Genomic DNA, 12832 nt, shown 5'->3' on the forward strand with positions numbered 1-12832 from the left:
AGGAGACCAGCCAGAAAACCGCGTTTAGATTTGGAGGACTATATCCATATTGCCAAATCAATCTTCTTATGTCTCTCTCTCTCTCTCTCTCTCTCTCTCTCTCTCTCTCTCTCTCTCTCTCTCTCTCTCTCTCTCATGTATGTGCTATTCAAACGTTATATATTATGTATGCTGTATATAGTAAAGGAGGCTTCATAGTATAGTGAGTGTCGATGTTTAGGATTATAACTGATTTATATAAATTTTATGACATGTGGCAGAAGTTTTTTCCAATGTTGCCACGATGTGGTGGTGGTGGTGGTCAGCGTGTCCCCTTGAGTCCCTCACTTGGTTGGAGTCAGGTCAAGTGTCACGGCTCACGCCTCACTTCCTCTCTGGCTACCAAGTAAGATGGAAATTACAACCCCGACTCTTATTTACCTCATGTCAATGGTGTGGGAAGAGTTGAAAATAAATAATAACTAAATAAAATCTGTTATATATGGTATATATATATATATATATATATATATATATATATATATATATATATATATATATATATATATATATATATATATATGAGAGAGAGAGAGAGAGAGAGAGAGAGAGAGAGAGAGAGAGAGAGGCTTGCGGAAAGGTAGGTATGGAGTCAATTTTAATTTGATAATTGGTGGTCGAAATGGCAACGCTGCACTGATGGGAATTCAGGAATCTGCTCCTCCTAGAACGGACTTCATAGATGGAACAGACTATAGAACATGAAAAAAATATAATAAAATAAAATAAACTACGTAGTACATACTATAATGACGATTCTGCAAATTTCGTATACTCCTCACCGTGCTGTATCGGCCGGTAGGAGAGGTGTGAGGCGGGTAAGGTGTGAGGAGCGCCGAGCGAGATGCAGGTGAGGGTCAAGGCCACAGGTGATATTCTATGAAAAAAAAGTAATGGCAATGGGCGAAGGTCGGGACAGGACGAGAAGTAAAGGACCACTGAAGATTTATAATTATGTTATTAGGTACGTTAGGTACGGTACATTACAATCATCAGACTGTGCAGATATTTACTGTGCGACGTGAAGTAATGCTATATCACCTTAAGATTTAAGTGAGGACTCCTTTTAACACTACTGCTGTACTGCCAACACTTTCATTCTGGAAATGGCTCTTGCTGTTAGCGATATACCGTCATGAGTCGTGGAGGTGGAGACTGATCATCCCATCTGACTATGGCGTGACTCACCGCGCAGTGTCCGGATAGCTCCACTTATAAGGATTCATGACAAGGCCAGCGATATTCTCTAGAATGTTTTCTTCCCTTACTAAAATAGAAACACAAAAACTGCGTATTATTTTTTTAGTTGCGACATACCAATTTTCTTTAATAAGAAGTTACTGTACTTTTACCAAGGTAGCGGGATGCGTAGAGGCATCTCTGGGTCACCTCTTCCCTCTTGCAGTACAACTCCTGCGACAACTCCAGCAAAGTGATGTCCAAACGCCACCATTCGTAATTATTCAAGACAAATAGCTACAATACACATGAATTCCGTACACTCAATCGCTTTTTTTAAATCCTAATTTTGACTTTTCTAAATTCATCCAAACAAATGATCTATTCATTCACTTAATCACGTAAAACAAACGTTTTAACTGCATGGCAACTCTGTACCGTCACGGCCACGAACACGACTTTAAGTAACGGGTGGGGCGCTCACACAGCAGTAACTTCGTCTCCATACCTACTAGAACATCATGGCCAAGGTGCTCTTCCTCCTGCTGTCAGCCGCTGCCCTGGCGCACGCCGCAAACATTAAGGACTGTGGTAAGTTGTCAGATTTTGTATTCCACTGAGTATTTTTTTCATAGACTAGTATAAAATAAGTAAATTGAATTACCTAATCAGGTTAATACAGTCTACAAGTAGTGCACAAGATAACGGTACTACGGTTACCCATACAAAGGTACACTACGATAATAACTCAGTAGGGTGCGCTAGTATTGTATGCGTATGGTATTGTAGATTCTAGGAAAAGTCTCTCTTCGAATAGGAGATAAAGCTTACTCTGTGATGTCCATGCGTACCAGAAATTAATTCATAATTCGATTGTTTGCGGAAGAATGGAAGTACATCGGAAGTGTGGTGGTGGTGATTGTGCATGCATGAGCTGAGAGGGGCGGATGGCATCTATAGTGTGATACCCACGCTGAAGGCTTTGAGGTTGTGTGGTCTATCAAGTAGGTGAAGGTCATACACAAACATTGCTTACCAAAATGAAAACAATAGTAAAAGAAAAGCTCTGTGATTTACTTCAGTGACTAAAGTGTTCTTTCAAAGGTTAACAGCAGATAAGGGAAGGGAAGTTATCAGTGTCAGTGGTGACAAATAACCAACACTACTGCTCTCCACTCATTGAAAACGTACAGTGCGATCTACTTCAATTACAAACAGAGACACTGTACTTAAAACCTTAACTGATTTGGAAAAGGAAGTTATTAGTAACTTCGGAGATATTTAGGAAGTGACTATTGCCCCTCCATTGTTAGACTTATATTTGCGGTTGAGGATGACCTTGAGGATATGGAGTTCCATTCGAGTACCATGACGTTTGCTCTGTAAACCCTGAGTGCTGCAACAGAGTAGATAGGCGGCACTGATTACTATTAACCTGCAGTAGTGATGATCATCTAGTCCTACAGCATACTGCATCTTAACACGGTAACTATAGGAGAGAGGCGATAGAGATAGCCACTTTTTCGCTGAAATGCGTGTTCGTCCTTCGCTTATAAATAACACTCAGAAATGCATGCTCTTTCAGTACAGTATAACAATGGTTATCACACGAGCAGCAGACTTTGCCTTATGACGCCTTCTGTGATGTGTGGTTTATGTACTGACACAAGTACAGTGACACGTAAATATAGCAGGGGCAATGTGAGCGTCACGTAGTGTTTGTTTTGGCAGGGGGTGGCTGGGGGCTAGAAAAGTTGTGGTGAGCGAAGTCAGCAGTGTGGGATGAACAGTGAATGATTTCCTGCTTTCACCGAACCGTTCGTTGCAGCTGACGGAGGTAATACACTGGCTGGCCACAACCATTCATCACTATTAATGTGTATTGCTACACACAGATGCATACGAGCAGCTACCTGTTGTAAGCTGCCAGCGCTGTGATGAGGTATACTGCCCGTCTGGACCACCATGGCGCTATTCAATATTTTGCATAATGCATGGGTGCAATATATATATATATATATATATATATATATATATATATATATATATATATATATATATATATATATATATATATATATATATATATATATATATATATATATATATATATATATATATATATATATATATATATATATATATATATATATATATATATATATATATATATATATATATATATATATATATATATATATATATATATATATATATATATATATATATATATATATATATATATATATATATATATATATATATATATATATATATATATATATATATATATATATATATATATATATATATATATATATATATATATATATATATATATATATATATATATATATATATATATATATATATATATATATATACATTGTCGTACGTTAAGATTCACACGTCAACACTTGCCATTCTCACAAAATTACTAAATTGAGTTTCCGTAATGTTCGTAAGTGGCCGAGAAAAATTGGGTTGAGAAATGAGAACATTATACTATTTTTTATTATTTTTTTCCTAGTTCTCATTTTCAACCCCTGTTCCTGTTGTCACCTTCCCACACTTCTTATCCAGTGTTTGAACACGACACACACAACACTTGGCGTGGACATAGCAGATTGGAAAGCAGGCACTAACAAATCTAGGGCGAGTCTTTCTTAACCATCTGCATGGCTGGCCTCACTCACTTGTCAGTCACGATGCCGGGCGGGGCGCGTGGATGCAGATGGGTAGGACGGGAAGTGTGTGGAGGTGAAGCAAAGTAGTATTGGGACAGGTTTCCGGGTGAACAGGGTGGATCCAGCATGCACCGCACACGGAATCTCTTGCTCCGTCATGGTGCGTAATTGGCCAGCAGCGACAAGTGGAGGTGTGTCCTAATGGGTTGTGTGGCTGGTGTAGTGATGGGCGGCGGAGTGACGTGTGAGACCTCCATGAAAATATTATCCGGATGTTTGAAGTTTTTGTGGTTGTTTTTATAAAATCTCGAATAAAGCGAAAGATTTTTTTCTATCATTGTGGTTTTGTTTACTACATTAAGCAATAATGTTATGAACGACACTAAAATTTCATTGTTGTTATCGTTTTACTTGAAATTTAGATCTGTTATGAAATTGAATCACAAACTAAATCATTTGCTCTGGTTATCTTGTTTGTGATGAACACCATAGAAAACGAATATCTTAAAATTTTTTTACTATTATTTTTTGTTTGTTTAGTTAAGAGAAGTCATGCAAAAAACAAATATTGTGTGAGTGTTGCCCTTGAGAGCGTCAGCGAGGCGAGGCGTGTGAATGTGGGGAGTTGCGACACTCCTATTGCCTAAATGTGAGCCTTGCTCTCACCAGGAACAAAGCCGGTAATTGAAAATCGTGTTTCCATCCGTGTTCCTGTGACAACATTACGTAAAGTTCCATATCTTGGAAAATTACGAAACAAACCTTGATGTAGATAAAAATGCATTAACTGTATAGGCAAGGAAGAAAAGTAAAGGAAAAATATAGAGTTCCCAGCCCTGCCGCATGACGCCAGAGAGAATAGGACGCTATGTGCTGCTTGCTGGCTTGTCAGTTTCCATGATAATTTGGACATGACCACACGATGAATGAAAATGGAGTATTATATGATACTCATTCTACTTCATTCATTTGTTATCCATCCTGTTTTACTGGCCTTTATTTTATGATTTTTTTTTTTATTTCACGGTGTTTTATTCTGTTTGTTTATTTTGCTTCCCACTTCTCTCGTTCACCTTGCCCCAGTCTGCTCTCCACATGCCTACCTCAGCCTGCAGTGTTGTGATTCACCGTCCAGAAAACATCAGGCGTGCGTGGAATGAACAAAAAAGGGACGTTTCTCATAATCAGTGATATGCAAGATTGCAGTGTGCTTTCTTGTGCAAACTTGACTTGCCTGCGACTTTACTGTAGTCAAATCGTATACTTGAAATAGCTTAATTGTAATAATGGCCCTTATGAAAACGATGACAGTTGTTGAAAATGAAAGGGTGAAAAGGTACAAGAAGAGGCGGGATGCGAGGGAACATAGGTGAGGTCTTGCAGTGGTGAAGAATGATGGTGATAGGTGAGGTACTATATAAGTCGGTATAAACTAAGAATGTTGTGTCACAGTTCAACTAAGAAAGAAGTTTCGTGTTACTACTTTCTAATAGTTCATATATTTGAATCCTTTTGCTAGCATAATTCTTTTACTAATATTCACGTCATTTGAAAGTTATTTGTATGGAGAGAGAAACAAAGGAAGATTTTAACTTTGTTTCTTTTAGGCTACACGACTGAATAAAAAAAATAAAAAACGGTAATAGCCGGGTTTTTTTTTTATTATTGCTAATTGGTCATGAGAAAATTGTCTTCTATTGAAAGGACAAAGAGGAAATTCAGGGATGAATGTAATGGTTGAAAGAGTCGCTGTCTCTGGTGGTGGCGGTGGTGGTGGCAGTGGTGGTGATGGTCAGAAATTTCATCTTTATGGCTACGTGTGCACACCACTCAGCTCTCCAACTCATGCTAAATCTCCCCCTAAGCAAACACGTAGCGACAGGCAAAGACGACGTAGCATGATTTCTTGTTTCATCATCGTTCTGTTTGCCACACACCCCACCACTGCCCCCTTCCTCTCTCTCTCTCTCTCTCTCTCTCTCTCTCTCTCTCTCTCTCTCTCTCTCTCTCTCTCTCTGACTATCCAAGGCTATATTCATCTCAAGGGCTTTTAGTACAAGCTTCTGTGACGCCATTTCATTGCAGGCGTCAATTCTCGTGGCCAATAGTGTGAACGTTTTCCTAACTCTATTTCCTTCACGATCCACTTTGGCATTTACTCAATGTCTCCTCATGTACGTAACCACAACCTCACCACAAAAAGAATGAGGATCAGTTAAGCTCTATTTAGTTTTTTTGGCTGCAGGGTTTTTTCAATTTTTTTTTGTTTGTTTTGTTTTTGTTGAAAAGACTTGTTTAACTTAACAATTGCGGTAAGTTTTACAGAGACTCCCGATGCAACCAATGAAGAAGTTGTCAGCGAGATATGTTGTCATCCCTTCTGAATTTCTGTAAAGTTTTGTTACCAGCTGGACTGCGTAAAGCTATAGCTGAACGTCTCTTTTTTTTTTGTGATATCCTCAGGAAATGTGTATAATATGCTTTCATTCCATTAACTTAAGGCTGGTGCCGCGTGTGCATAAGATAGATCCAGGCGAGGCCCCGAGTCAATATCACATCCACGACCAGTCAGTGCGCCGTGTCTGATTTTCTAAGCACCTCTACTCATATTTTTGTTTTCATTTGGCATTGACCTGGTTGTCAGCTATAAAAGAAATACCTTCATAGTTCCAGTCACGGCCAAGAAGTAAGACAAGGTCCAGCAAGCCACTCGCCCCGACCCCTCAACCTCTTCCCTGCATGAACGCTGGTGGCGCGGGTACCGCTTTGGGTATAATGTCCGCACGGTGGCCTTGACACTTGTGCTATAAAATTAGCATTGAATTTCATGTTAAAATCCAGAAACATATCATGTGTGTGTGTGTGGGAGGGGGGGACTGCAAGACTACTGCTCCTTCATCTGCTGATTCTAGACAGTAGGCACGCCTTGATATTAGCAATGCTATGGTCATACTCATAGTAACATAACTGCACGAGATGTATCACCGACTGCTTGCTGGTCTCTTTGTCGGGTGAACGCATCAAGCGGGGCGCTTGATGTTAACTAAATCCTCTCAAATGTTTATTCATCTCACGACCTGATCTGTCCAGCATTCTCACACGTGACTCGGGGAGATGATTAGGACGCTGATAGCACCAGATTATGGTGTGATGATATCGTTTTCTGATCTTAATGTACGAAATTATGTATGTGGTCAGATGCGAACAAAGCTTAGAAGATTGTGGAGGAATTCCTAACTTCGTCTCATTCCTCCAATCTTACAAAGCTTGGGGGATTGGAAAAGAATCCGCATCTGTCTCACCCTCATAGTCTTAAGACTCACCCCTTGATAGGTTTGAGTACTGCCCGATTGACTTTTGAGTTTGTTACATTTAGGCAAGCGTTTAGTGTCGGACATCCTAAGACGCTGCGCATAATTATGTAGAGGCCATCTGCACATTGCCTTTAGCGAGTGGCTGAGCGCGCCGGCAGCTGTGATCTCAAGTTGGATCTCTGGGAAAGGAAGTAAATCCGGACGAGACTAGCTTACGCCTTGATTCAGCCTCCTTGGGCAACAGAAGTGACTCGAGGCGTGTCCGTATGCGTGACGTAATGTTACGGGAAAAATGGGGAGGGGAGATGTGTGAGAGACCTATTAAAGAGAAACTGCCTCTACTTTCTCTCTCTCTCTCTCTCTCTCTCTCTCTCTCTCTCTCTCTCTCTCTCTCTCTCTCTCTCTCTCAAAATAAATAAATAACCATTTTTCTTAGTGGTCACATTCTTAGACGTACCTTTATGTTAGATTTTATATAAATCAAGATACTTTTTTATTTATTTTTATTATTTTTTCAGTCGTGAACAAATATACGTACCGTTAATTCATGGAGAGGACATCCTGTTTTAGGGTTCTGACAAACTTTACTTTTCTTTACCTACTCAATATAATTTTCTCTCCCTCATAATTCAGGAGTAACTATTTATGACGACTGCATGTCTTCGCTTTTACATTTTTCACTGGAAAATTTAACATTTCTGAATCTAGTTTACTATTTTCCTATAACGAACATCAACACTTCAAAGACAAAAGTGACAAACTCAGTTGATACTTTTCCTCTTCTTTTTCTTTATAGTAATTCAGTCTTTTTTCTTTATAGTAGTTAAAAGTCGCGCGCGCGCCGCGTGTATGTGTATTTACCTAGTTGTAGTTTTACAGTGCCTGGGCTTTATGCTCGTGTGGTCCCGTCTCCATATCTACACTTATCCTATTTTTCTTTAAAACTATGTACACTCTTTTTGACACCACTTCCTCACTCAAACTGTTCCAAGTCTCAACACATCTTTGCGGGAAACTAAATTTTTTAACATCTCTCAGACATCGTCCCTTCCACTATGCGATCTTGTGCTTCTAAAGTCATATTCTTCTCTCAGGATCAGTTTCTCATTATCCACTTCATCCATTCCGTTAATCAATTTATAAACTTGTATCAAATCCCCTCTCTCTCTTCTCTGCTCCAAGGTTGGGTGTGTGTGTGTGTAATTCACTGTTTGATCTGCTGCAGTCTCTGACGAGACAGCCAGACGTTACCCTACGGAACGAGCTCAGAGCTCATTATTTCCGATCTTGGGATAGGTCTGAGACCAGGCACACACCACACACCGGGACAACAAGGACACAACTCCTCGATTTACATCCCGTACCTACTCACTGCTAGGTGAACAGGGACTACACGTGAAAGGAGACACACCCAAATATCTCCACCCGGCTGGGGAATCGAACCCCGGTCATCTGGTTTGTGAAGCCAGCGCTCTAACCACTGAGCTACCGGGCCGTGTGTGTGTGTGTGTGTGTGTGTGTGTGTGTGTTTGGATAAAAAGACCGGATAAAGAAAAGAAAACTTACCGTTTACAAGTAGGGACTCCCTTAAGTGTCCCTGCCAGTGCCAGTGCCACTACTACTGCTATTACTGCTACTACTACTACTAATAATAATGATAATAATAATAATAATAATAATAAATGAAACCAAAATGTAATTTACTATAAATCAAGAATATACGTAATTAATGATTTTACATTTAGAGAATTGATGAGAGATAGTAAAGAAAAACTTTAATTCTTCTACTAGATATTATTTAATAATGCAAAATTCGGTGGAGCGAGTACCGTGCATCAGTCGGCAGGCTCCTTGCATCCCCGCCCGTGCCCGCTCAAGGGCAAGGGATGAGCCGGACACATGTGCACCTTCACACAGATACATAAATCTTCACCACTTAGCTGCTAATACTGGCTGACCTAATGTTATTGCAAGGACTGCCAGTTCTCTCTCTCTCTCTCTCTCTCTCTCTCTCTCTCTCTCTCTCTCTATCATTTCGCTAGATAGCGTATCTTTCATATTATACTACAGTGAGATTATCAACCTCGGTATGCCAACGCCGGCTCTTTATGTAATGTATTTACTGGAGGTGTTCATGTGTTTCCTGCTTCCGTATTTTTTTTTTTTTTTTCTTTCGTGAAAGGCGAACGTTACGCGTGCCGTTACTTATTATTATTATCATCATCATCATCATCAGTATTATTATTGTCAATATTATAATTAGTATTATTATTACTGTTACTATGATTTTATCTTTTATTATTATTATTATTATTATTATATCAATAGTAAGTAATTATTACTACTACTACTACTACTACTACTACCATCATTACTTATCATTACTTGTTTAATTCATTATTACTCTCCATACAAGCCGTCATCACCGAAAAAGAAGCACGGAGTTGATAAGCTTTCGATGATTTTAGTATTTGGCTCTGGAAGCAGGAGGTAAACTTTTAAGCCACGTTCTGTCTTCAGTGCGGTAAACCTTTCTGGCTTTACAGGGGAGAAGACTCGTGCACAGGATTCGATAGGAGGGTCGAGGGGATACTAGCGGGTCAGAGGCAAAAACAAACACGTTATTAAACACGAGTGGCCATACTGGATTTGGGTAGCAGGTTTCCTCTATGCTTACCTGTTACCTGCATCCAGTATGTCACTCATAGTAGATAACAAGTGTATATTCTTGCCTTTGACTCGCTAAGCATCCCCCTACCTTCTACCCTCTTAGCAAATCGCGTGCAGTGTATCTGTACCTTTCCAAAGTACACCTTATGTATTTTGTAGTGAGCTGTGTATTGGCATTAACAATGATAGATGTGTTTATGCCAGAAATACCAAATCATGGTTGTGTATTAATGATAGAAACAAAGAATGAAAGTCCATTGGCTTCCTTGGCAATAGATCAGCTGTGAACTAGCCTTCATTTATTGCCACTAAAATGAGTCAAGGTCTAACAAACACCATAGTGTCCAAGTTTTGAGAAGGACAAACAATAATCTTTCTGTGGCTTGGGCTGAAGTCATGACCCATACAAACAGAAAGAAACACACTTACACTCCTAATGAAGAGAGAACAATTTGAATGTAGGCAAGCTGTGTTGGAAATGGCATCAGTAAGAGAGTAGAATATGAAAGTCTATGGTGCAGAGAGAGAGAGAGAGAGAGAGAGAGAGAGAGAGAGAGAGAGTAGTGCTATGAATATTAAAAAAAGAATGATAATAACGATGAATGAAATAATTATGAGTTAATTTCATTACAGGAAGTAAAGATGCCACAGTGGATTTTGCTAATCTTGTTGTGACCGGATGCACCAGTTCTTCAGTGCCTTGTATTTTTGAGAAAGGAAAAGAGGCCAGCATCTCACTGCCTTTCACACCTAGTAAGTAATTGACAACTCTTTTGAATAGTGTGTGTGTGTGTGTGTGTGTGTGTGTGTGTGTGTGTGTGTGTGTGTGTGTGTGTGTGTATGCTTGTTATGCAAGTAATTTATTAATGAAAATATGAACATCAAATATAGATTTAACGCTTTTTGACCAATGAACTTCTTTTAGAATTCCAGGTGAGGCGTGTAAGAGCTCAGGTGCACGGAGTTATCCATGGCGTGGCAATTCCTTTCAAACTAAATAATGCGAATGGTTGTGTAGGGTCAGGCTTGCAGTGTCCCCTGAATGCTGGTCAGGAGTATACCTACACAGCTCGCCTGCCAGTTCGTTCCATATACCCATCGGTAAGTCTACAGAGAGAGAGAGAGAGAGAGAGAGAGAGAGAGAGAGAATGGGGGGGCACAGGCAAATAGCTTTTCAGTTTCATATTTTTTCTAAAAGTCTTTTCAACTTGTTTACAGATTTCATTGGATGTGAAGTGGGAGCTTTTAGATGAAAGGAGCAAACCACTGGTTTGCATCTTGATTCCAGTACAGCTGAAGGAGAACACAGCTTAAGGTGTTTTACACTAAGCAAGTATTCTATGACCTTATTTTTCTAATGAGTACTTGATTGATGATATCTTAGCTAGAATATCATATTCTATAAGTAGTTCATCCTGTGTATCTTATGTTTTGTTATGGACTCAGTACTGTAATGGATTTATTACCACAATGTTCAAACTATTATTTGAGAATATGTATTCTTAGTAATGAAATGAGCATTGTTAAACTAATTTATACTGTTTTTGAAGAAAAATGTAGGTGGACCCAAGTATGTAAATCCATTGCCTTGTTACTCTTATTGAAAAATTAAGTATCATGTAGGGATGCATTTTATAGATTATTAGACTTAACTTACTATTTATACATTTAGCTAATTGATGATACCAAATAATATCAATTTAGGTAAATACATGTATCCATTTTATCCAACTGACCATTTCATTTCATGCCCATGACCTAGGTTATGTCACTGTTGTGGTGTGACATCACCTTGAAACAAAACCCAGGTTTTATTGTCAGAAAAAAAAAAAAAATAAATAAAAAAATAAATAAAATAAATAAATAAATAAAAAAAAATAAAGAAAAAGTAAAGCAAGTTTGTTATGATACATTTTCCTTGGCATGCTAGTGAGAGAAAGCTTGTCAGTGTGGCAGTGACAGTGATATGTGGTGGCACAAATCTTTGCTCCCACATGCACATACTACTTGATGCCATCATAGGTATGCTGATTATGATATATTCTTTTCATTAATATGTACTCAACTTTTAATAATAGGATTGAATGTATGTACAATACTGATAATTTTTGTGCAATCAAGTGACTAGATTACCTCATGCTGCCATCAATTGTGTCCACCTGAAGAGTGCAACAATGTGATTGATTCTCCAGTACTCTGAGAAGCATGCCTATACAGTAATGACTGGCAAGCTGTGTACTATGACTATCACCAAAGCATGCTGTCTAAATTTCCTAGATAGGTATGCTTTTTTAAACTTATGCCTTTTAGTAGGCCTACAACCAGGGTTGATGTACCACGTGCGTCCAAAATGTATTTTTGATGCACCAGTAGGTAAGAAAGTTTGAGAACCACTGCTATCGACATGTATGCTAGGCATAAATGGATGAAGTACACTGAATTAATTTTATACAAAAATACACCATCCTAAAAGGTTGAAACATAGATGTACTCACATATAGTTAGATACACAGATTGCTTTATTTAAATGACACAGATTATTGGTTATACGTCAACTAATGGTCTTGTATCTTTTTTGGTCAAGACAAAATTACAAAAGAATTATGTAATTTGTCTAACACTGATTGAATATATTCCATATATGCTTCGCAAATATGTCTATAGCAATGGTTCTCAAACTCTTTTGTCTACTAGTAAGATATAAGAAATGGGACACAATTGGGGCACAGCCCTCATTTCCTGCTCTGTTGTATCGTTCCCACAACACTCCTTCAAACATTTTGTCTTATAAATTACCATAGTCCATAATTTGTCAAGATGAAAATACAAGTCAGTACATAAAGATGAAAGTCCAGTTCACATCTAGTATACATTTTCATGTATGTATTGCCTATTTGTATAGTGCAGATGAGTGGGGGAAGAAGATGGAGGAGCAAGGACGGT

At 38.7% G+C, this 12832-nt stretch overlaps 1 protein-coding gene and 1 long non-coding RNA gene across 2 annotated transcripts; one reads left to right on the forward strand and one right to left on the reverse strand.

Annotated features, from left to right (window-relative positions):
- Positions 1 to 320: 320 nt before the first annotated feature.
- LOC123514066 lies at positions 321 to 3979 on the reverse strand. The gene is made up of 3 exons (XR_006677509.1): positions 3915 to 3979; positions 822 to 916; positions 321 to 378 (listed from the first exon to the last, which is right to left on the reverse strand). It is a non-coding gene; the product is annotated as an uncharacterized LOC123514066 (long non-coding RNA).
- LOC123514064 (NPC intracellular cholesterol transporter 2 homolog a-like) lies at positions 1657 to 11782 on the forward strand. Its single transcript, XM_045271662.1, has 4 exons — positions 1657 to 1809; positions 10523 to 10642; positions 10815 to 10990; positions 11108 to 11782. The coding sequence occupies exons 1-4, from the start codon at positions 1740 to 1742 to the stop codon at positions 11201 to 11203; spliced, it is 462 nt and encodes a 153-aa protein (XP_045127597.1). The 5' UTR covers positions 1657 to 1739; the 3' UTR covers positions 11204 to 11782.
- Positions 11783 to 12832: the final 1050 nt, after the last annotated feature.

This window comes from Portunus trituberculatus, chromosome 37, assembly GCF_017591435.1.
Source record: "Portunus trituberculatus isolate SZX2019 chromosome 37, ASM1759143v1, whole genome shotgun sequence".
NCBI classification, from domain to species: domain Eukaryota; kingdom Metazoa; phylum Arthropoda; class Malacostraca; order Decapoda; family Portunidae; genus Portunus; species Portunus trituberculatus.

Bases quoted from the DNA above. Each gene is read 5' to 3' on its own strand.
- LOC123514064 (XM_045271662.1), top strand. From the start codon at position 1,740: ATGGCCAAGGTGCTCTTCCTCCTGCTGTCAGCCGCTGCCCTGGCGCAC. The intron at 1,810-10,522 runs GTAAGTTGTCAG...ATTTCATTACAG, and splicing joins CGCAAACATTAAGGACTGTG to GAAGTAAAGATGCCACAGTG. The intron at 10,991-11,107 runs GTAAGTCTACAG...ACTTGTTTACAG, and splicing joins TTCGTTCCATATACCCATCG to ATTTCATTGGATGTGAAGTG.